We start from the raw sequence: 21,915 nt of genomic DNA, 5'->3' as shown, positions 1-21,915 counted from the left end.
CCAGCTTCTATCACTACCCTAATCCTCTCTTCCATCTCTTAGTTTTTAATTTTTTGATTTATCTTTTCATTGTTTCTTTCTTAATATAAGTAGGGGTGTGTGTCTGTGTGTGGTTTTATCCCCCTTTCATAGATTAATGGTAGCATGCTATATATATTTGACTACACTTGCCTTTTGTCCCCCTGGTAGACTATCCTAGAGAGCACTGCATGGTATGTATAAGGATCTTCCTCCTTCCTTCTTGCAGCTGCCTGGGTCTTCATTGTGTGGATCTACCTTAGTTTATTCAGCCAGCCTCCTCCTGGTGGACATTTGGGTTATTTCCAGTCTTTTGCTGTTATACAAATTGCTGGAGTGAAGAGTCTTGTATATATATGTTTTTCATATTTTTGCCAGAATATTTTTGGAGGAGATCTCTAGAAATAGAATTGCTAGTAAAGGACCCGTGTGTAGTTTCACTTAGTAGATTCATATTCCCTTCCATATGGGTTGTATGGTTTTGAATTCCCACCAGCCACATGTGAAAGTGCTTGTTTATTTACAGTTTTACCAACATAGAATATTGCCAGATGTTCAGATTTTTGCCAGTCTGATAGGTAAGAAATCATAGATCCATATAGTTTTAATTTGCATTTCTCTTATTATGAATTAACTTTTTTATTGTTTGAGAGCCATTTATATTTCTTTTTTCTGTATATTCTTTATATCTCTAGCCAATTTTTATTATAGGATTGTTAACTGTTTCCTTTTTTAGAAGCTCTTCATATATTAGATATATTAATCCTTTATTTTGATATAAATGACAACTTCTCCCTTATTTGTTGTCTTTTTTACTTTTCTTAAAGTGCTTTTTGTCTTGGTGGTTTTAATTGAAGTTCTCTTTTGATAAATAAGCCTGGAAATGTAAGGAACCAAAATATTTTTTGCGACCCTGTTATCCTTGGTGTTTATCTCATCCCACTCAATACTTTTTTATGAATTCTACTCTAATTTTCTTATAGTTTTTAGTTTCCTATATTATGAAGTCATCTGGCCCTTCCTATGGTGGTATGAAAAGTAGGACTACATATATGTGGGTTCTATCACTATTATTATATAGAGTTTAATAGATAAGTATTTAAATTAACAGTTAGGTACTCTTTACAGAAAGTACATTAAATGCTATTTAGAGAAGAATAGAAGATGCAGTGTTTCTCTTGGGCAGCCTATATAGAGCCCAAGCTTCTATGTGCTTACTATACTTAAAGCTATTTCAAGATGTTTAAAACTAAAAATACTCTTGGTATCAAGTCATTTGCAAGTTTCTTTCAGCTTATTTGCATCACCTCAGAGCTACAAATGATTCTGGGTTAATTCATTTAGCCATGCCTCCCTCCCAGTGTTTCCCAGCTTGATATGGGGTAAGCTGCTAAAATTTCTCAGGACATCAGCTTGTCTTCTCCTTCCTTTTCCTTAAGATTTCCAACTTGGGGATCTTTGTTCCAGTTGGCCTTAGAAGTAGTAGAGTAACTCATCTTTTGAGATGGGATTTCTCTTTGGTGGATTCCAGTTTTTCCATCTGTTTTTAGTAAAATGTCTAAGTAATTGTTTTGACGGAATGCTTTTCTGTCTTTGCATCTTAAAGTCATAACTGCACTGACCCTCCCCACCCCCCAAGCCAAGTAAAATCACCAGGAGTCCAGAGTGGACAAACTAGGGCTAATATGTTGAGCAACAATGAAATATCCACATGAAGTGTCCTGAAAGTTGCCAGTGTATTGATTTGGAGTTTGAACAAGAGAAAGATCAGGAATTTACATCTCTATAGATCATAAAATCAGAGAATTTTAAAGATGCAAGGGACACTAGAAAGTCATTTAACCCATCTTCATGGTACAACTGTGGAATCTGAAGCTCGGGGAGATTATCTGATTTGCCCAAGAGCACACAACCAGATTTTGGAATTATCTGCAGGAAGCTTGTAGGTAAAGCTGTCAGAGGGGATTCTCTGAGGGAGAGTAGAAACACAGTCAAATGCCCAGTTAGGCATGCGCAGGAGATAGAGTTGCTAATAAAGGACATCAAATGTAGTGGTTGGATGACTAGCAGGAACATGGGGAGAATGGAACCACCAAGGTAAAAGGAGGAAAGAGCTGCAAGTGGATAGTCAATGAGTCATCTCACTGAGAGGTCAGGAACGAGGAAGAGATGTTGAATCTGATTGTTAGGGGAGTTTGGTAAATTGCAAGAGTACAATTTCTGTAGAGGGGAGGCGGAATGAATAAAAGAGTGTTGAGGAATTGAAGGCAACAGAAGAGTTTTGCGAGCGAGGGGAAATAGAGTAAGATAGTAGATAGTGAGGGCAGCAGAAGCAATGGTAGGGTTGTTGGGAAGGCCACCCTTATTTTCAGGTTTGAGGGAAAAGAACTGGTGTATGGGTAGGGATGGGGGAAGAAATTAAGAATGCTGGGGAGGTAAAAATAAGAGTCAGTGGGAAGCAGCAGGATCCATTCATTGTCCCCTCTTCCAATAGCTCACACTTACTGTGCAGTTTATTTGCTGTATACCAGGTACTGTTCCGTGTGTCTTTATGTGTAATAGCTCGTTTAATTCTCAAAACCCTATGGATGGCAATATTACTATTATCTCTATTTTATAAAAGAGGAGACTGAGGCACTCAAAGGTTAATTTGCCTGAGGTCATATAACCAGTTAGTGGTACAACTGAGATTCAAGCCCAGTCTGACTCCTTCTCTGCTCTGAATCCCCAAACTGTACTGCCTGCCACTCTTCCAGTCGTGAGCATTGTTCAGAAATGCATTTAATTTCACTACAGAAGTAAACCTGGACCTGAAAATTGTTGGATCTAAAAATATTACATATTTTATGTATTCAATTATTATAAAAATCGCTCTTGAATAATAATTCATGATAATTTAAATATTCTTCCCTTTAGGTTGTGCGTTGTGTGTGACTCTTCCAATGAGTTTATTAAACTTTTTCAGGTAAGTATTTTATTTTATTTTATTTTTGAGGAGGATTAGCCCTGAGCTAACATCCGTTGCCAATCCTCCTCTTTTTGCTGAGGGAGACTGGCCCTGAGCTAGCAGCCGTGCCCATCTTCTTCCACGTTATATATGGGACGCCTACCACAGTGTGGCGTGCCAAGCGGTGCCATGTCCATACCCGGGTTCCAAACTGGCGAACCCCAGGCCACCGAGAAGTGGAACGTGTGCACTTAACCACTGTGCCACTGGGCCAGCCCAGTATTTTATTTTTTTATTTGGCAAGAAATATGAAAATCCTTAGAAGTTGTTAATTAGATGAATTTTAAGATCTGTTTTTCTCTTGGAATGTATACATTTTGAGAAAGTCACGAAATCTGTATTTTGAATCTAGATTGAAGTTAAGGTAATTTACGCTATTTATGGTGGCTTGTGTAGTCAGTTCAACCATAGCACAAAACTACTAGTTCTTTTGTCATAGTTTTGTGCTTACCAAACACTCTTCGAATTTGTTATTTTTTGTGAGTGAATCAGGAGGGAGTATGTTCATCTCGAATATTGATAGGTTTACATTCTTTTTATAAATTGATTATGTGTAAGTTTAGTTAGCATGGCCATAAAATAAAATTTCTGAACTTGTGTAGTTTAGCACCAAACCTTGACCTGTGCTGACTCTTCTCAACTAGCACTCTATAGAAATTCCTGCCTGAGGAGTAGGGTAGGCGGTGGGGAGGGGAGTTGCCTGGGTGAAGTTTCATTTCTCTGATCTGTGCACTTCTCCACCTTTGGCTCAGCCACCCTGGATTTACTTATGTGACCTGAATGTATTTTGCTTTCTCCCCTCAGTAATTTTTCTCCCACTATTTCCTGTACTACTCTTTCCTCTACTTGAAACACTTTCGTGTACTTCCCACTTCATCCTTCAGCTCTCAGATCTGTCATGCGGAATCCTATCCATGTTAAGCCAAGCTCTATGGAACTGTCCTTATTTATGGCTGCTGGCAATCATTCATAGAGCCATAAAATTTAAAACTCTGAAGGCCTTAGAGATTGTTTGAGTCATATCCTCTTCATCTTGTAAAGATGAGGTCCTGATGGTCGGTATCTTGCCCAAGATCATGTCATCACTGACAGAACCAGGATTAGAATTTGGGCCCTGTTCAGATGAGCAGACCTTGGGGTACCACCCATGAGCCCAGAGACACTTAGGTGGGTGCTGGGCGGTTCTAGATTGGTATCGCTATATCACTTTGTATCATAGTAGCACTATGAGGTCCTCTTCTAGTATTGTTTTGTGTTCATTTTATTTTCTCCATTAGAATATAATCTCATAGAACAAAGACCAAGTTTTATTCATAATGCATTCCAGGGGAAGAAAATGGGACTAGGGGTCAGAAGACTTATGTTCTAGTCCTGGCCCTGCCCCTTGGTAGCAAGATACGTAAATTAAAATTCTCACATCCTCACTTAACCTGTCTGTAAAGTGGAGTTAATAATGTTGGTTCTGCCTAGGCCATGGGATTAATGTGAGTATGAGGTAACAGAATAAGAGTAAAGTAAAAGTACTTTGAAAACTACAAAGTACAAGTACAATGTTAAGTTTTATATGTAATAATGTTCCTTGTATTACTTGATTTTTTTTTTTTCCAGAAGCTATAAAAATAACACCTTGAAACACAATTCAGTCTACGAAGTTTTGGTTCCCTTCTTTTCTCCCTGTTTGCTCTTCGTTTTGTCTACAGCGTGGATCCTCCGGTCACCCTCAGATATTTTAGAGAGACACCCTAGAGTCTTCTACTTTATGGTCGGAACAGCCTTTGCCAACAGCACAGTAAGACTTTTTTCTTTTAAAAATCATAATATATATAAGAAATATATGACAATTTGATAATTTGAGATATTTTACATCAGAAATTTGAAAGAATAATAACCTCAAAGACAGAACATGCTGTTTTGTTTTTCCTTTTGAAACCGAAGGGATTTGGAGACTGCAGTAGTATTTTGGAACCATGACATACTAAATGTTTTGTTTCGGTTGCCCACTGAAGAAGTCACAGAATAATCCCCTTCAGACTCTGAATGTTATTAACAGTGTGGGGGAAATGGCTGCAGGTCCAGTGATCAGTGGAGGGAGCTTGGTAGGGGTTTTTGAGAGAATGAAAACACGCACACACGACACCCCCACGCACTTTTTTTTAATCAACTGATTTTTAAATTAAGAACATGGAATAAACAACTTTGTAATCAATATAGCATATTATTATAGGAAATCCCTTTCTCTGCCATGGCCCAGCAAGAGGGCAGATGGGAAGGAGAGGTCAGGGGTTGAGAAACAGGCCCTTCCTGACAGCCGGGGAGCCTGTGCTCTAGCTAAGGCCAGGTCCTTACTTAATAAGCTTTTATTTCATCATTTAGCCGCTGAGCTTATGTTTCCATGTCTGTTAACACGTGTTTTATTTATTTATTTATTTATTTTTTTGTAGTACTTTTTCTCATTAGATCATGATTATCACTATTTTTTTTTTTCCTTTTTCTCCCCAAAGCTCCCGGGTACATAGTTGTATATTCTTCGTTGTGGGTCCTTCTAGTTGTGGTATGTGGGACGCTACCTCAGCGTGGTTTGATGAGCAGTGCCACGTCCACGCCCAGGATTCGAACCAACGAAACACTGGGCTGCCTGCAGCGGAGCGCGCAAACTTAACCACTCAGCCACGGGGCTAGCCCCTAACACATGTTTTAATGTCCACAGTTCTTCTGATTTCGCAGAGATGAAGGATCTGAAAACATTAATGCATTGCATAAAAAGTCTCTCTCAAAGAATAAAACGATATTTAAGGAAGGTGTTGGAAGTAAAGAGAGCCAAAGAGGTTTTTAGCTGGGCAGTAATGTGCCTCGATTTGAGGTAGCATCTCCTCATTACCATGAAGAGGCTTAGTTGTATAGGGCTGTGGGAGGCTGTTTTGAAGTTTTTTTTCAGATATCATAGAATCTTAAAATTTGGAGAAATTTATTTTATCCAAACTGTTACCCGTTGGAAGAATGCCTTCTATAGCATCTTTACTAAATTGTCTTCCCGCCTCTTCTGACAAACACTCTGAGGGTCCATAGGTTTGGAGGTGAGGGCAGATGTCCACTTGGGCTCCTGAGCAGTTGAGAACTATCTGAGCTTAATAATGTAATGTAAATATGTTGGCTCAAGTGCTTGAATGCTTTTTAAATATTGGAATGACTAGTTTTGGAAGTGCTTTGCTAATTAAATTTTCTCTTTTTTTTTTTTTTTACTGACTTCAAGTGTCAGCTGATCGTTTGTCAAATGAGCAGTACTCGCTGCCCAACTTTGAATTGGTTGCTGCTTCCTCTCTTCTTGGTTGTCATGGTGATAAACTTAGGAGTAGCCTCTTACATTGAGAACATTCTCCTGTTTACGTTAACAACTGCTTTCACTCTGGCCCACATCCATTATGGAGTACGAGTGGTGAGTAACCTAGAGCAAAATTGGTTCCATTTGGTTCTTATAGATAGTAGAAAGGAGGCAAGGGAAAATTTCAAAAGAAAGCTGCTTAGTATAGTAGCTGGAAGAATTTTGGGATATTCTCTAAATTTTGGGTAATATCCAAGTGTGTAATTTCAGATACTGTTTCTCTAATGAATATTTTATGGTAACTACAAATAATTTAAAAGCTGGATAATTATTATGAGGAATTAGTTCTTGTTTTTAAGTGGGTAGAAATGTAAACCATTTTCTTGGTGAATAGAATTGTAAACTCTTTGTGCTTTTAATTATATGGGACCAGATAATCCCATTTGTTATCTGTTTCTATACTTGCTTCTTGAGCTTTAGGGGCGTTTTTATAAGAGGAAATACAGAAGAGAATGGATTTAAGAAGTATTTTGCAAACCTTAATATTGTCTTCTAAAGTAAGAGTGTAAGGGCTGGCCTGGTGGCACAGCAGTTAAGTGTGCACGTTCTGCTTTGGTGGCCCGGGGTTCGCCTTTTCAGATCCCAGGTGTGGACATGGCACCACTCAGAATGCCATGCTGTGGCAGGTGTCCCACATATAAAATAGAGGAAGATGGGCATGGATGTTAGCTCAGGGCCAGTCTTCCTCAGCAAAAAGAGGAGTATTGGCAGATCTTAGCTCAGGGCTAATCTTCCTCAAAAAAAAAAAAATAAATAAATAAAATAAGAGTCTAATTTCAGAACAAATGGACTAAGATAAATATAATGAAATGAAAGTCAGAACCATGCAGTTTTTATTTTTCCTCACACTTTAATATTCTTTTCTAATCATGTTACATATTTTAGCATGGTCTCATGATTTTTAATTGCTTTACAGTAATCCATCAATTACCTGGTAATTACCCAATTTACTTAATCATGACCCAGTTTTTGTGGGGTTTTTTTGTTGTTTTTTTTTGATTTTTGTGGTTTTTTTTTGGTGGGGGGAGGAAGATTAGCCCTGAGCTAACTGCTGCCAATCCTCCTCTGAGGAAGACTGGCTCTGAGCTAACATTCATGCCCATCTTCCTTTACTTTATATGTGGGGTGCCTACCACAGCATGGCTTTTGCCAAGTGGTGCTGTGTCCGCACCCGGGATCTGAACTGGTGAACCCCAGGCTGCTGAAGCGGAACGTGCACACTTAACTACTGCGCCACCAGGCCGGCCCCAAGACCCAGTTGTTTTAATCATTTAGATTGTTCTCAAATTTTCCCCATTATAAATAAAGTTGGAGTGAACAACCTGGAATAATATTTTTTTCTTTCATTTGCTTTATTTTCGGAGGGGCATTTCATAGCAGTGGGGTTATGTAAAAGGGTATTCACATTTTTATGGCACATAAAAGACTATTTGGTATACTTGTGTTTTTGTTTGTTTTTGAGGAAGATTAGCCCTGAGCTAACATCTGCTGCCAATCCTCCTGTTTTTTACTGAGGATGAGTGGCCCTGAGCTAATATCTGTGCCCATCTTCCTCTACTTTATATGTAGGATGCCTGTCACAGCATGGCTTGATAAGTGGTGCATAGGTCCGCATCCAGGATCCGAAACAGCAAACCCTGGGCCGCCAAAGCGGAGTGCGCAGACTTAACCACTATACCACCAGGCCGGCCCCTGGTATACTTACTTTGAAGGGAACCCTGCTGTGAATCAGTTTGAGAAACAAAATGTCTTTTCTTCTGTGTTGTCGTACATATTTTTAAAATGAAGGGACCTGTCATGCTTGCTGACAACGTTGTACCTTGCATATGTTGCTCTGCTTAAGTTTCATCCCTTAGTGTTTCTCCCTAAAGTAGCCCACATTTGTTGGAACAAAATAGATGAAAAAGAACCATGATAGGTCTATGAATTATAACAGGAAGACATAGTCATTTGTTTTTATTTGTGCAAATTTAACATTATATGCTTTATATCAACACTCTCAGGCCTTTATCCTATTTCATCAGTCATGTGCATGAAGTAGAACTCAGTTGCCCATGTCTTTCATAATTGGTTTAATTTTATAACCCTTCAGAAGCATGTCTTTAGAAAATCGTACATACACCAAACCAAATCAAATCACATTTTTCTTTAAATTACAAAGGTAGTACATTTTCACTGTTAAAAGTCTGGAAAATAAATGCAAGTTAATTGAAGAAAATTCCAGGAGTATCTTTTTTTGTCTGTTTTTCTGCTCTCTTATCACTTCTGCAACTTCTGACCAGAAGGTAAACCTTGCTAAGCCACACAAAACACTCACTTGAACTATTGAAATATAGATGATAAGGATAAGAATAGAAACAAGAAGTATCAAATAAATAATATTTGCTAACTGGCACATGACCAAGCTCTTGCCCACCCATCAGGGATTCCCTGACTGGTAGGGCTTAAACCTCCCCAGGTTTCCGGGTCTGCTTTGTTAACTGTTTCATCAGGATTTGGAATGATTACCCAGAAATGTTATAAGAAACTGAATGTTGAATCTTAACTATATGTGTAGATACTTGATCTACTAGCTGTTACAAGGCAGCTAACCCTGTACTTTTTCAGTAGATCTGGATGTGAATCTATGTGGTCCGGAGGGTCTGGAAATACTAGGTTTTGGAGTTAGGCAGACCCAGGTTTAAGTCTCACTCTCCCGGGGTAATTCTGCTACTCTCATGTAGCCGTCTAGCTCTACAGCTGTCCTACTCCAGAAAAACCTCTTCATTATTTATGGTGATTTTTGCCATATCAGTAATTTGTTCTCTCCAGAGGGTGAATGCTGTGTGCTTTTAAAAAATAATTAGGTATGTATTTGTCACTGCCTCATAGGTAAAGCAGCTGAGCAGCCATTTTCAGATTTACCCATTCTCATTGAGGAAACCAAACTCGGATTGACTAGGAATGGAAGAAAAGAATATTGGCCTGTAATCTACAGAAAGAAGTACTGTAAATAAGATGCTTGTAAATATTTCATCCATCACCATTGAACTAAACTGATCTGCTTAACAGACATGGAAACTCAGTGTGTGTGGTACTTGGACAGCACGAATGATATGTATGATCTGAACTTGTGGCATTTTGGACCTACTAACTCCCAGCTTATTTTATTTTTTATAAAACCATGTGACGTTTTGGTTAAGCATAATGTACTTAGACCAGCAAAATGTTCCTGGTGATTTTAGCTTCATGAATCCTGAATGTTTGGGTTCATACGGAGTTAAAGACGCTTTGTTTTTATGTTTAAAACCCCAAAATTGGTTTAGGAGCTCTGGTAACATTCAGAAAACCATAATACGTTTTCATATTTGATCCTTAGTAGTAGGTCTTTATCTGTGGAAGTTGTCGGTAACCCAGATCTAATATAGGGAAAAGACGGAGCAAGTCTGCTTCTGCAAGAGATGCCAAATGGTTTCAGAACATTATACAGTTGCCAAATACTGGTTTCTCTTTCCCATGGAAATGCCTTTTGTCCTCACATGCTAAGAGAGCTAATATATATATTTAGATTCTCTAGTATTCTGGCTCTCTTTGTTATGGAACAGATCTTGATAAACGGTTTTATTTTTTTTTTTAAAGAAAAATATTCTATTGAGACTTAGTAAGGATTGTAATTGTAGCTCCACACATTGGCATGGTTCATTGTTTAAATATGGCATTTTTTTTCTCTCAGCTCTAAGTTGCTGAGATTTGGTGCCTATGAACTATGATTATATGAATGCATGTGACAGTCCCAGTCTTAATGATAATTACTTGTGAGGAATGCAAGTAAACTTCCTTATATGAGGAATTTTCTCTGTAGTTAGGAATCTTAGGAACCTCACTATGAAATTACTGCTGAGAACCTCATTACAAAATTAGTTTTCTGATTCAATTTGTCCTTCCTTCCTTCCTTCCTCTCTCTCCCTCTATCTCTTTTTGTGGAGAAGAGAGTGCTGTGTTTTTTATTTCATACAGGATAAAGAAGTAGAGAGAAATTCTCACCCAACTTGCCCACTTCCCCGCTTGAAGGAAATGTTTGATATATATGCCTTACTAAGTACGTTCTCCCTTTAATATGACTTGGAGTAACTTTTGAGATTTATTGATAAACATAAAAATTTGATTTTAGTCTGGTTGTTTTATAGATCACACCTTTTCATGAATGTGGATATTTTCTTCTTTTTCTTTTTGACTTTGTCTCTATTTAGTTTGGTGGTGGTGAAATTTACTTGCTGATTTTCTTTATTTTTCACTGAGTGAAGTTTGTGCTCGAATGAAGAGTGTATTCTTAAACCCTTGTTTTTGGATGGATTGCACTTGGATAAAATAAGCACCACTGTGTTGATTTGTAATTAAATTCATAACCATTATTTATGAATGTGACCATCGTTAAATTTAATTATAGTGTATTCCTTTGTTGAATTTCAGTCTGCTGCTTTGTAAAAATAACTGTAATCGATACTTTGGTTTTTAAATTTGTAAATTCTAATCATTGTCATCCAGTTTATTAGAAATGAGGAGTCAAGGATCTAACTTACCATTCTGTACTCATTTTTAAAAATTGTCTATAAAGGTTGGGGATATTTTTGGTGACTTACTCTGAGACAAAAATGAACGCTGAAAATAGGTGAAAAATTGATGCAGGAGAATGTGGGTAGTGATTCCATGTTTGTTAATAAATCACCGTCATGAGGTCAGAGAATGAACCAATTAAGCGAAGGTACCTCTATTTTTTGTATACCTTGTTCTGTGTCATCTGTAAAATTGAACTGGATAAAGTGTTAATTTGGACTGGGAACAAAGCTTTGTTTTGAGGTTTCTAAGCTAATCATTTACTGTTTTGTTTACTTTGTACACAAGAATGAGATTAATCTGTGTTATATAAGAAAAGAACTGATAAATATATATAAAATGACAAATTTGGACCACAGGCTTTCTTCACCTTGTACAGTACAGTAAAAAACACTCTTTTCTTCTGGCATAGGGTCATATCCTGTAATTTTGGGGATACTTTACCTCAGTGTGTTTCTCTTCTCTTTCTGTTGCATCACATTTATTTGAAAATTGTTTTGTGCCTATACTTTAAAGACATATTTCCCTATGGTGGTAAAGAATTATGCCGCAGTCAGTTTTATTGACATCATTAGATGAAAGAAAGGTGGCTGTCAACAAGGTAAAAATGAAAGTGAGTAACAACTGTTTCAGAATGCCGTGGACTTAGAAATTTGTAGTGTACTGCTGACTCTGTTTCTTGGTTTAGTCTGCCATCTTGAAGTGCGTCCTGAAAGCCCTCATTTGTTGTGTACTGATACCGCAGCTCACGCAGGAGTTAATTACAAATAGTTCTGTGCATTCATGTCATGCCAATTATCATAACATTTCCGAAGTATAAAAGATATTTCAGGCTTATGCATGTTGTTTTGGGTGAGTTCACACCCCAGCCTTTCTCCCAGCATACACTGAACTGCCTTTCGGGGAGCGGTGGCGTGGTTGGTCATGCGTGCATGTTTCCTCCGCGTTCCAGAATAGAGTGCCTTCGCCAGCCAGAGGTTCGCTTGGTGTCTCTGCTGACCAAAGTTACCTAGACCTGTGATAAATTTCTTTTCAGGTTACGGTATGAGAAATGTCCTTTCATGCTTGTCAGAAAATAATTCCTCTGTATTTGCGGGGGGTGTGGGCTAGAACAGTCTAAAAATACCTGGATAGGATATGGTAATGCTGCCTTTTGTGATTCTTGAATAGCGTTAGTGATCTTAGTGCAGTGCACAGTTTAAAATTGTCACATTTTAAATCGTCATTCCTCCATTAATGCATAATAGATGTAATAGGTGAATTTATGGGTTTTAGTCTTAAGGGTAATAGAGTAAATAACTTTCAAATAAAAAACTAAATAGTCTTCTTCAGCATTTTAATAATATCATGGTTAAAATACTTTTAATTCTAATTTTAAAAAGAAAGTTCAATGCTGATCATGGTCTAGAATGTTACAGTACTGCTACCAACATGTCATTTTAATATAGAAGTATGCGAAGAGGAGTGTATGTCTAGAGTTGCCCAGATTCTAAGTAGATGCCAAGAGTATTGATCATGACCTGGAGCCTGGGCACTGAGGGAGCAGGAAAGGAGAAAGCAGGCAGAGTATCCCCTTTAAGGGAGAAGGGATCCCCTTAGTGCCCAGTGCCCCTAGTGCCCACTGATCTTACTGCAATGCACAGTTCCACATTGTCACAGTTTAAATCGTCATTCCTCCACTAATTTCAAATTCAGATGTGAATTTGAAAGTTTCCTAAGTGTTCAGTTTTCAGAGAATTAGTTTACTTTGTTGTCAGTTGAAAAGAATATACCTTGCTTTCCAAAGCAGACTTTGATTCTATAAAGGATGGAGAATAAAAAGATAATCTGAAGGTGTTTGAATCAAAGACTTTCCCCCTTTATATTTTAACTAGAAACTTATTTGTAACCCTTTCTCTTCCTCCTCCATCTGGGTTTCCTTTTGACCTGCCACCGCTTAGCACAGAGATGCCCACTTGCTTTGCTGCCCCTACATCTTGCCACGTTCAGATCTCCTTGATTGCCTGAGATCTCTTGACTAGTCAACGACTGGGAACATGCCAGAGGGAACAGAGTAAACCCAGTGGGCTAGAACTGTTGACTTCAGGACCCCGAATAAGCCAAAACAGGTACACAATCTTTGGTTGTGTTGCTTCCTGTGTTCAGAGTGGCCTTTATCTTGACCTCAGTTCTGGACTCGATTGAGCACTCTATAGAAATTTGTTAGGTCAGACTGGAATTTTCTTTGTCTTATGAGGTGTCTTGGTAAGGCAGCATACCCTTTCTTGAACACCCTGTGGGTGAATAACCTTACTAAGTTAGCTGCCAGTACTAGAACCTTCCAGGAAGAATTTTAACTAGTATGCTGCATTTGAAGCACTTTGACAGGTACATTTTAAGGGACAGTTTTCACAATAAAATGGTGTTAAATTAATCACTGTGAAACTTGAAAGTGTGATGCTCTATACGTTTTAGGAAGCTTAAATTTCTGATTTTCCTTTACTAATTACGTAACTCATGTGATTTGTATATTTTACTTTTCATCTTTTTTGACAGTGGTACAAATGACTGACGTTGGCAGGCAGTTACTTTAGGGTATATGGTAAATCATGGTTGTCTAACTTTTCCAGTTAAAATGGTGATGTGTTTACTTCCTTCTTGCGTGGAGCCATGGGAATTGGATTTATTGGCTAATTCATTTCCAGTGTTTCTACAGTACAAAGTAAATGTAACCTTACTTTTTAACCTGCATGCTAGTAATATGCTTTGCTCTTTAATAAACAAATATGCAAGAGTTAGTAATCTAGCTGACTTTTTTTGTTTTTAAGTAGGGACCAGCTCTTTTACAGACAGATTTTAAATGAGCTAATATTTAGAGTAACCATTCGTAGCCCTCCCACAGGTGGCCTGAGTGACGGGGTTGTATTGCATTTGATGTGACAGGCCAGGTTCCTAGAATTGGAAAGTGGCACGTGGACTGATTTTAGAATTTTTTTTTTTAAACAAGGGCTTGTCTCTCTAGGAAAGTCCATTTGGACACAACAGAAGGATTGTCTGGTCTTCACAGACCATTCATGTTGTCTTGCTCGTCACAGAATCATTCTTAGAAAGCCAGGCTAAATCAGGGTGGTGCTGTCTGTAAAGCATGTGTATTGGATCATGGCCATAGAGTACCTGATGCTACATTGGAATTAGAGACGATATGGAAGACACCAGGGGTGGCTAAATGTTGTGCATGCCTTATGGCTCTTGGGCTGAAGTCTTCTCTGGAGTAGTTTGTATGGGTAACAATTAGAATTGATTTTGATTTTTTATTAAAACATACACAATTCACCATGAATTCTAGATGCTGATATTCTTGACAGGTACTTTTTAATCTTTAAAGAGTAAGTTCTTGACCAGGGACATGTTTAGTTAGTACTTGATGGTACTAACAAAGTTATAGGAGGAGCCTGTTTTAATTTTACAAGATCTATGAATGCTGCATTATAAATTTGTTTGAGTTTCTGATATCATTCGGTGTCACATTTTGAGTTTAATCACTAATTAAGACTGCCTACAATATTAACATTTTTTTGTAGGTTTTTGTTTAGATAACTTATCCCATTAGAGCAGCCATTCAGGAGACAAAGACCCAGCTATATGTAATGGTTTTGCTCGTTCTGAAATGTGCCAAGAAAGCATAATTCAGTATTAAACTCCAAATTTCAATTTTTTTAAAGTAGCATTTCCCCTGGGTAAGGGCGAAGGCTGTGAGTAATTGCGGTGGTGCACACTTCCCACTACTTGCCTCCTCCCTTGCCCCTCCCATCTCACATTAAATTTGTAGCCAATTGTAGACAAAGAAGTTGACACCTTTCTAAGTAAGGTTTCGTTCCCTGTGACTAAGAATAGGTGGCAGGAATCATGGCTGAAAATCAATTATTGAGTTGGTAGCTTGGTCCTGTTACAGTTTGCTTTCTGTAGTATTCTGAAACAAAAGAATGATGCCATCCCTTCTCAGGTACCTAGAAACACCACCACATAAGCAACTGGAATATGTCTGCTACAAGTAGAAAATATTAGAGAAGAAGGCAAAGAGGAGCACAAAACCGGACTTTCCCTTTCACGTAGTTTAACTGAACGTGTTAGTAACTGGTCTGTCTAGGACTTGATGTGTCCATCGTAAATAATGCAGCATTTATCTTATCTGTTTGCGTGTGGTGGTGTATGTATACGTATTTAATCTGTACACATCTATTCTCTGTGCATTTGTATGTATGATATTCGTATGTGCGTGCAGTCTACTCTTGATTATCGGCAGGAGGGTAAGCCTCACTAGACTGTTCATGTTGACTTAATCTGCATGTAGCCCGTAACTCTGTGAAGCCTCTTCCGCATCTGAAGCCACGGTCTTTCCTACTTCAGTTCAACTTGGTCCCCAAGAAAGGCCCTTGAAATATATCACTTTCCATTTCCCTTTCACCAGGGATTGTGTGAACCAGAAAGACAGCTTTCGAGAAAGATGGCAGCTTCCTCCAGGGTTGAGGCTTCTGGGTCTGCATGATGATGGGGCCCATTCCGGGCCGGCTCTGGGAGCAGTTGTGCTCATGGGCTTGATGGGGGAGAAATGTAGCTCTTGCAGAAATGGAGCTTCACAGCTTGCTCCAATTCCTTAGCTGGAATGTTGTGAAGTCCTAGATAACATGATGTACGAACACAGTACAGGTATGCATTTCCCCGTCATTTTTGCATCGTCAGTATTGCTGTTCCCCATTGCTAGCCCAGATAATCAAGATCTGACTGTTTCTTGCCACTGGATTCTGGAATCCTTGCCCTTTCAACTGGATTTATGTTTATTTCTGCTGCTGTGAAACCCAAAAGTAATGCAGTAGGTTTTAATTTAAAATTGTTTAATTCTATTATTGATAAATATTTATTGTAATAAAAGTAAAGAGTAAATAATTTTTAAATCCTTTTAATGGTTTTCAGAGTGTCTTTGTTTTCCCTTGGTAGGTGCCAAAGGGGAGGGAGCTGTGGGGAGAAGATTAACATCCTGCCACTTGTCTCGGAATCTTTGATTATTTTAGAACAAAACAATACAAGCATTCTGTTTCATTTTTTAAGAAAGCTCAGCCTGCTTGCTCCTGGGTATTCTGTAATCCTGTGATTTGTTTCAGAAAGCAGAGTACTAGGCAGCGGCAGTAACAGCTACTCATAATAATACTGCTCTTGACTCCCCCAGAACTGGGTCCTGGGCCATATGTTATACTACTGGGTCACACTTAAATTAGTTTAAATTAGTTTGTAAGGTGGTTGGTTCACACTCACAAATATTTTCCCATAGAAAGAGTGTTAAGGTATGGTGTTAATTTTCCAGGCTAATTCCACAAGAACCTAATAACCCAAAATTAATATCCCAAAACTGCAATATATAAACGATAAGCTCTTATAAAAACTCTGATTTTCTAACATTGCTTCTGAGGAGAATATTTCTTGTTTTTTACATGAGAATTATCTTCCAGTTCTGGCAGTGGGCATTTAACAAAAACTGTAACAAGTTTGAAGAAAGGGAGGAAATGTGCCATATTTAACCCAGGCTAATTCTCCGTGTGCCCCTAGTCCCAGGCCCTCGTGCCGCCTTGGTTGCCCTAGCAGCTGCCCCCGCCCTTTTGTCTGCGGACCTCACGCCTACCTCACGCCTACCTGACGCCCCGCACGTGCATACCAGGTGACCACTCTTGCGTCTATTAAACTGAAAAAGACCTTATGCCCCCACACTGTCTTGCTCCTCTTCCTGCTCTCATCTTTTTTCCTCTGTTCCTAAATTTCCTGAAAGAAAACTTTGTAACTGCTTCCTCCATTTTTCTTCTTGCTTTTATTCTGGAAGTTTTCCAAGACCTTCCAAAGCTTTAATATAGTGATTGTTTCTTAGTCATGTTCAACTTTGCAAGCTTTGACTCAGGGCAAGGTACTTCTTTAAGCCTCAGTTTCCTCATCTGTAAAATTGGATCAGGAATATTACTGCACGTATGTGCTATGTGCAATGAATAACACGTGTCGAGTGTTTAGCGCAGGAGTGGTCTAAGGCTGGTGCTCCTCGGTTTCCACTAATAGCTAGTTCTCATTTTTTACCTTTGAACTTTTTCCTCAGCCTTATTTATGACCTGCTCATGACTTGCCTTCCTCCCTCCTCTCTTCCCTCCTTCGTACCTTTTGTAGGCAATACGTGAAGATGATGGTGAGACAGTTCTAAAAATAACTGGAGGGGCCACCCAGTGGCGGTGGTTAAGTTTGTGCTTTCCGCTTCTCAGTGGCCCAGGGTTCACAGGTTCGGATCCCGGGTGCAGACATGGCACTGCTTTGCAAAAAGCCATGCTGTGATAGGCATCCCATGTGTAAAGTAAAGGAAGATGGGCATGGATGTTAGCTCAGGGCCAGTCCTCCTCAACAAAAAGAGGAGGATTGGCAGTAGTTAGCTCAGGGCTGATCTTCCTCAAAAAAAAAAAAAAAAAAAACTGGCAATGAATAAAACAAGGATTGCCTTCGAGAATCTATAAGTAAAATTCACACACATTGGGAGATAGGAATAAACCATAAAATTATGTTAAGTGTTTGATGAATCCTCAAATCCCAATTGAGGTGATTTGATATAAACTTGTTGATAGAGAACTGAGTGTGTGATTTAGCATGTTAAAATCTAATCAGTGTAGCATTGTTTTTCTGGAAACAGACTATAAGCTGAAGTAGATGGCCAGCCTGTAGCATAGCAAAGGAAGTCCCTATAGCCAGAAGGTTTTGCATTTGTCACCCAAAACTTACCCAGGGATGGGTGCCATACCCCAAGGACTTGACCTACCTAGTCTGTGGCAAGTTATCCCCATCGTGGGCCCGAGTCCATTCCAGTCAGTTGTCCATTATCAAGAAGCTTCCCAATTACAGTTTGATTCTCTTTGTAGATCAGTGACAGAGATGTGCTGGTCACAAGTCATAAACACACACAGGCACTCTGTGTCACTTGTAGTTTCTTCTTCAAATTAGTGTATTCTCTGTATGTTTGTCTTTCGTGAGCTTAGTAGTGTCAGTCAATTCTCAAAAGCAGGTCTCCTTTTGGAGTATTGCCTGCCACATGAGGACTAGACACTGGATGCTGGTGAATCACCAAGGTGGACGTCACCTGCGTCCCTCTCCGAGGCCCTCTCATCCACGACAGCCCTACTCTTGCCCCCCGCAGTCTCTTCAGGATCTCCTGTCACCACTCTTGAAAAGAAATAATAGATGAATAAATAAGCTTTATTTTTTATTACATCAGAAGTGACTTGTGTTCTTTGTAAACTTGTTTTTTTTAGAATAGAGAATGAAAATCACCCATAGACCCAACCCCCAGAGATGTCAACTATATTGTGTTCTTTCCCCGTTTGTCTTGTGTGCACACTGCATATATTTCCAATAAACTGGGATCATACTCCACACATTGTGCTGCGTCTGCCTGGCCTCGTCTAACAGGTCTTGGCTGTCTTTCTAGGTCAGATTCATTCTTAGTGGCTGCATTGTTTTGCATCCCATGAATTCTTTATCAGCATTTTGGTCATATCCAGTTTTTAATAACTGGATAATTTAATACAAATTATTATAAATATATATAACAAATTTAATGCAACTTCTGATAACTGGATCATAACTGCAGAGAGCATACAGATACATCTGTCCATTTCTTGCAGTCAGCAAATATTTATTGAGCATTTACTACATAGCAGGTATTGGGTTAGGTGCTGGATATACAGTGCTGATGTCATTTTGACCCCATGGAACTATGGCCTAGACCCATTCTCTCTCAAGGGTAATTCTAGAATTGCCTAGTCAATGCATATGCTTATTTAAACTATGAATAGATATTGGCAAACTGTCCTAAAAGGTGCCTTTCCAGCGGTGAACAAGAGTGCCTTTTTTCCCACGCCTATGAATAAGACTTAAGATCTCCCAGCTGGTTGGGAAATGGCTGGAGAGAGCCAGGAAGGGAGACGGGCTTGGGGCTTTTATTGTGGTTGGGGGGCGGGGCGCACATGAGAGGACCCAGCACACACAGTTGGAAACTCCTGCCATGGCCAAAGGAGAGCACGCAAGGCATTTTTAAATCAACTGCCCAGCTGTGGAGCAGAGAGGAAGAAAGACATGAGGCTTGAAAGCTGTCAACAATCAAACAGGAAAAAGTGGAGTCAGATTCCTTACCACAAAAGACGGCTGGAATGAAGGTATCTGGGGACACGTTAGGGCCAAGTACCTCACTGGTCACTTTTCAGGGGTTTTTATGGTGCCCCTGCTCTCTCCCCTATCTCTTGAACAGCTGGTTCCCGCTGACATTCTCCTGGTAGCCTACTCGCAGCCGTAGCTGCATAGCACACGCGTATTTGTTTCTCTTCTCACAGATGGTGGAAACAAAGACCAGGACCTTGAAGAGTCTGCGGTCAAAACTGTACCTTGCTCCTCTGATTCCATGTCCCCTAGGGAAGTTGACTGCTTGAGGCTACAACCAGAGCAGAGAGAGATTTGGCAGAGGACCCTGAAGCCCAGAAGCAACCCACCCCCCGCCCCCCGCCCCCCAGCCCCCAGCTAGATATGGGACAAGGATCCGGGCAGCTGTTGGACTCTTGGCTGCTCCAAGATTTTGGCACTCCTAAATCTCTCGACCACTTGAACACTTGGAAAAATTAATTTTAAAAATATACTCCATTTGCTTCTGGGTAGGTCTTACTCACAAAGATCTTATCTTTGGCTTCACAATTGCCTGTAAGTTGAGTAGCAAATGGTACCACGTAACAGTTGAGAAAATCGTCCTCAAGAATTTGGGACTTGCCCAAGGTTGCAGGACAGGTCCAGGACTAGCCCTTCATTTCCTCACTCCGCCAGCGCCCTTTCCCAAGTTCCCCCAGGCCAGTGGGACAAGACTCTCAAACGTTACCAGTGTGTTTTTGAAGGCGTTTTAACTTTCAACAAGAAGATTATTTTTATTGGCAATGACAAAAAAAACGCCCACGAAATAGTGCCTTTTCAAGGGACGGGACTTCTTTGAGAGTTTAATTGTGCTTCTGTGGCCTTAACTTTCATTTGTGTGCCCTGCGCCACACTTTCCTCTGTCTATAAGTGTGTTTGGAAGTCGTGATGGGGGATTGTCCTAGGTGTCAGGTCTACTGAAAGCGGCTACAGAAGACAACAATCCCTTGCTGGATATAAATTTATTGATAGCAAGGTGGTCTCACGTTCTAGAAGAGATACGGGCTCAATGCCAAAGCAGGAGCTCAAAAATGAATGGATGAGGAATAGATGCACGCAATATACCTCAGTTTAAATTTTCCGAAGAGGCAATAGGCTCAGAGTGGACCTATTATTCTATACACTCCATGAGGAAAGGACAAAGCTTGTATCCTTAGCTCTAGCACAGCTTGGCAGAGCAGGTGATCAATTATATTTGATAAATATGATTTTGAGGAATATTCATCTGATGAATGAATTAACCTGAATGATGAATTAACCATCGGGGTCAATAAATGATGAACCACACTAAGTCCGGCTCTTCAGTCTTCCGCTAATATGGCTGGGTCTTCCATGGGGCTCAAGACAGTACTCACACCCCTAGTGGAGAAGAGAGGAATGAAGCCCGAAGCTGGGACGCCGCGTTCAGGATACTCGTGGGCGGGGCCTGAGGAGCTGCGCGAGCAGTGTCTCCAGCAGCGGGTCAGGTGACTGCTTTTTCTTGGCAACGGCTTGTTGCTAGCAACCGGGCGGCGGTCTGGCGGCGGTCCGGGCGGAGCTGCCTGGGGGGCGGGAGGCATCTGCCATGAATCCACCGGGATCGCTGGGGGTCCTGGAGGAGAAGGAGGAGGAACACTTACCCACCCCGATTCTCGGGCCCTCGATACATTCTGATAACCCTCAGGAGCGGATCCAGGCCCGGCGCCTCCGCATCGCGGCGCGCCTGGAAGCTCGGAGGCGGTGAGCCGGGTGTGGGCGGGTCCGCCGGGGTGCCGGCGACGCGGTGCGGGGAGGAGGGGGCGGCTCCCCGGGGGCGGGAGCCGTGCCGGGAGGGGCCGGCGTGCCCCAAGCGTGAGCGGGCCCTGTCGCTTGTTGAGATGGAAAACATTTCCTCCAGAAGGTTCAAGCAAAGTGTGGGATATTAGAATATTCAATACACTAGCGAAGTCAAACACGGAAATAATAATCCCGTCAGCACTTTTATTGAGAGCCCGCTGCACGAGACATTGTGGGCAATCCGCTGAAGATGCAGGTAATCCACGACCTTCCCTCAGGGGTCTTTCTTCCTTCCCTCCCAGCCTGCCTTCCTTCCACAAGTGTTTATCCACTGGACCTCAGCCAACACTTCTGCGGGGCTCAGTGGCTTATCTGGTTGTGGACACAAACCCTCATTCCTGAAGGGTCTGAGACTGATAACCTTACCCTTCTCAGGCAAGGATTGCTGCCCTTGTCCAATCGCAGACACAGTGGGCTGTCATGAGGGGGAACCAAGACGCATCTGCGTGATGCCCTGAATTCCTGAACACCCTGAATTCCGTAACAGCATTTATCCCTTGTCCTGCTGGTCATTCACGTGCCCTGCCAAGATGCTGACTTCTCTTCCTGTCTGCTGGCCATAGGACTCAAGGGGCCCAGAGTGGCGTGGCTGTATTCCAACAAAACTTTACTCATGGACACTGAAATTTGAATTTCATATAATGTGCACGTCACAAAATATTCTTCATATTTTGATGTTTTTCCTAAATTAATAAACTTCATTTTTTTAGAGCAGTTTTAGGTTCAACAGGAAAATTAAATGTAAAGTACAGAGGTTTCCCATATACCTCCTGCCCCCGGACATGCGTAATGTCCCCCATTATCAACATCCCCCACCAGAGTGGTACATTTGTTACAAGTGATGAACCTGCATTGACACATCATTATCACCCAA

General features: G+C 40.4%; 2 protein-coding genes and 1 long non-coding RNA gene across 7 annotated transcripts in view; 2 read left to right on the top strand and 1 right to left on the bottom strand.

Annotated features, from left to right (window-relative positions):
- Positions 1-15,937, top strand: part of SELENOI (selenoprotein I) — a 47,589-nt gene extending 31,652 nt beyond the window's left edge. For 2 of the 3 annotated variants that reach the window (XM_070512431.1, XM_014843538.3), the window contains 4 exons: positions 2,935-2,983; positions 4,634-4,814; positions 6,276-6,458; positions 9,276-15,937. In XM_070512431.1, the coding sequence (XP_070368532.1) occupies positions 2,935-2,983; positions 4,634-4,814; positions 6,276-6,458; positions 9,276-9,374 (512 nt within the window). In that variant the 3' untranslated portion in view covers positions 9,375-15,937. Of the gene's footprint in view, positions 1-2,934; positions 2,984-4,633; positions 4,815-6,275; positions 6,459-7,973; positions 8,315-9,275 lie in introns of those variants that run through there. The other variant, XM_070512430.1, reaches the window with a different exon arrangement.
- On the bottom strand, positions 15,216-21,840 carry LOC139045553 (uncharacterized). The gene is made up of 2 exons (XR_011504129.1): positions 20,846-21,840; positions 15,216-20,767 (listed from the first exon to the last, which is right to left on the bottom strand). It is a non-coding gene; the product is annotated as an uncharacterized lncRNA (long non-coding RNA).
- The window catches only part of DRC1 (dynein regulatory complex subunit 1), a 41,542-nt gene continuing 40,388 nt past the window's right edge, over positions 20,762-21,915 (top strand). For all 3 annotated transcript variants that reach the window (XM_044772099.2, XM_044772097.2, XM_014843535.2), the window contains exon 1: positions 20,762-20,945. In XM_044772099.2, coding sequence (XP_044628034.1) covers positions 20,791-20,945 — 155 coding nt within the window. In that variant the 5' untranslated portion in view covers positions 20,762-20,790. The remainder of the gene's footprint in view (positions 20,946-21,915) is intronic.

This window comes from Equus asinus, chromosome 6 (assembly GCF_041296235.1).
Source record: "Equus asinus isolate D_3611 breed Donkey chromosome 6, EquAss-T2T_v2, whole genome shotgun sequence".
Lineage (NCBI taxonomy): Eukaryota > Metazoa > Chordata > Mammalia > Perissodactyla > Equidae > Equus > Equus asinus.
Note: the sequence above shows the minus strand (reverse complement) of the source record. Positions and strands in the feature narration are given on the sequence as shown.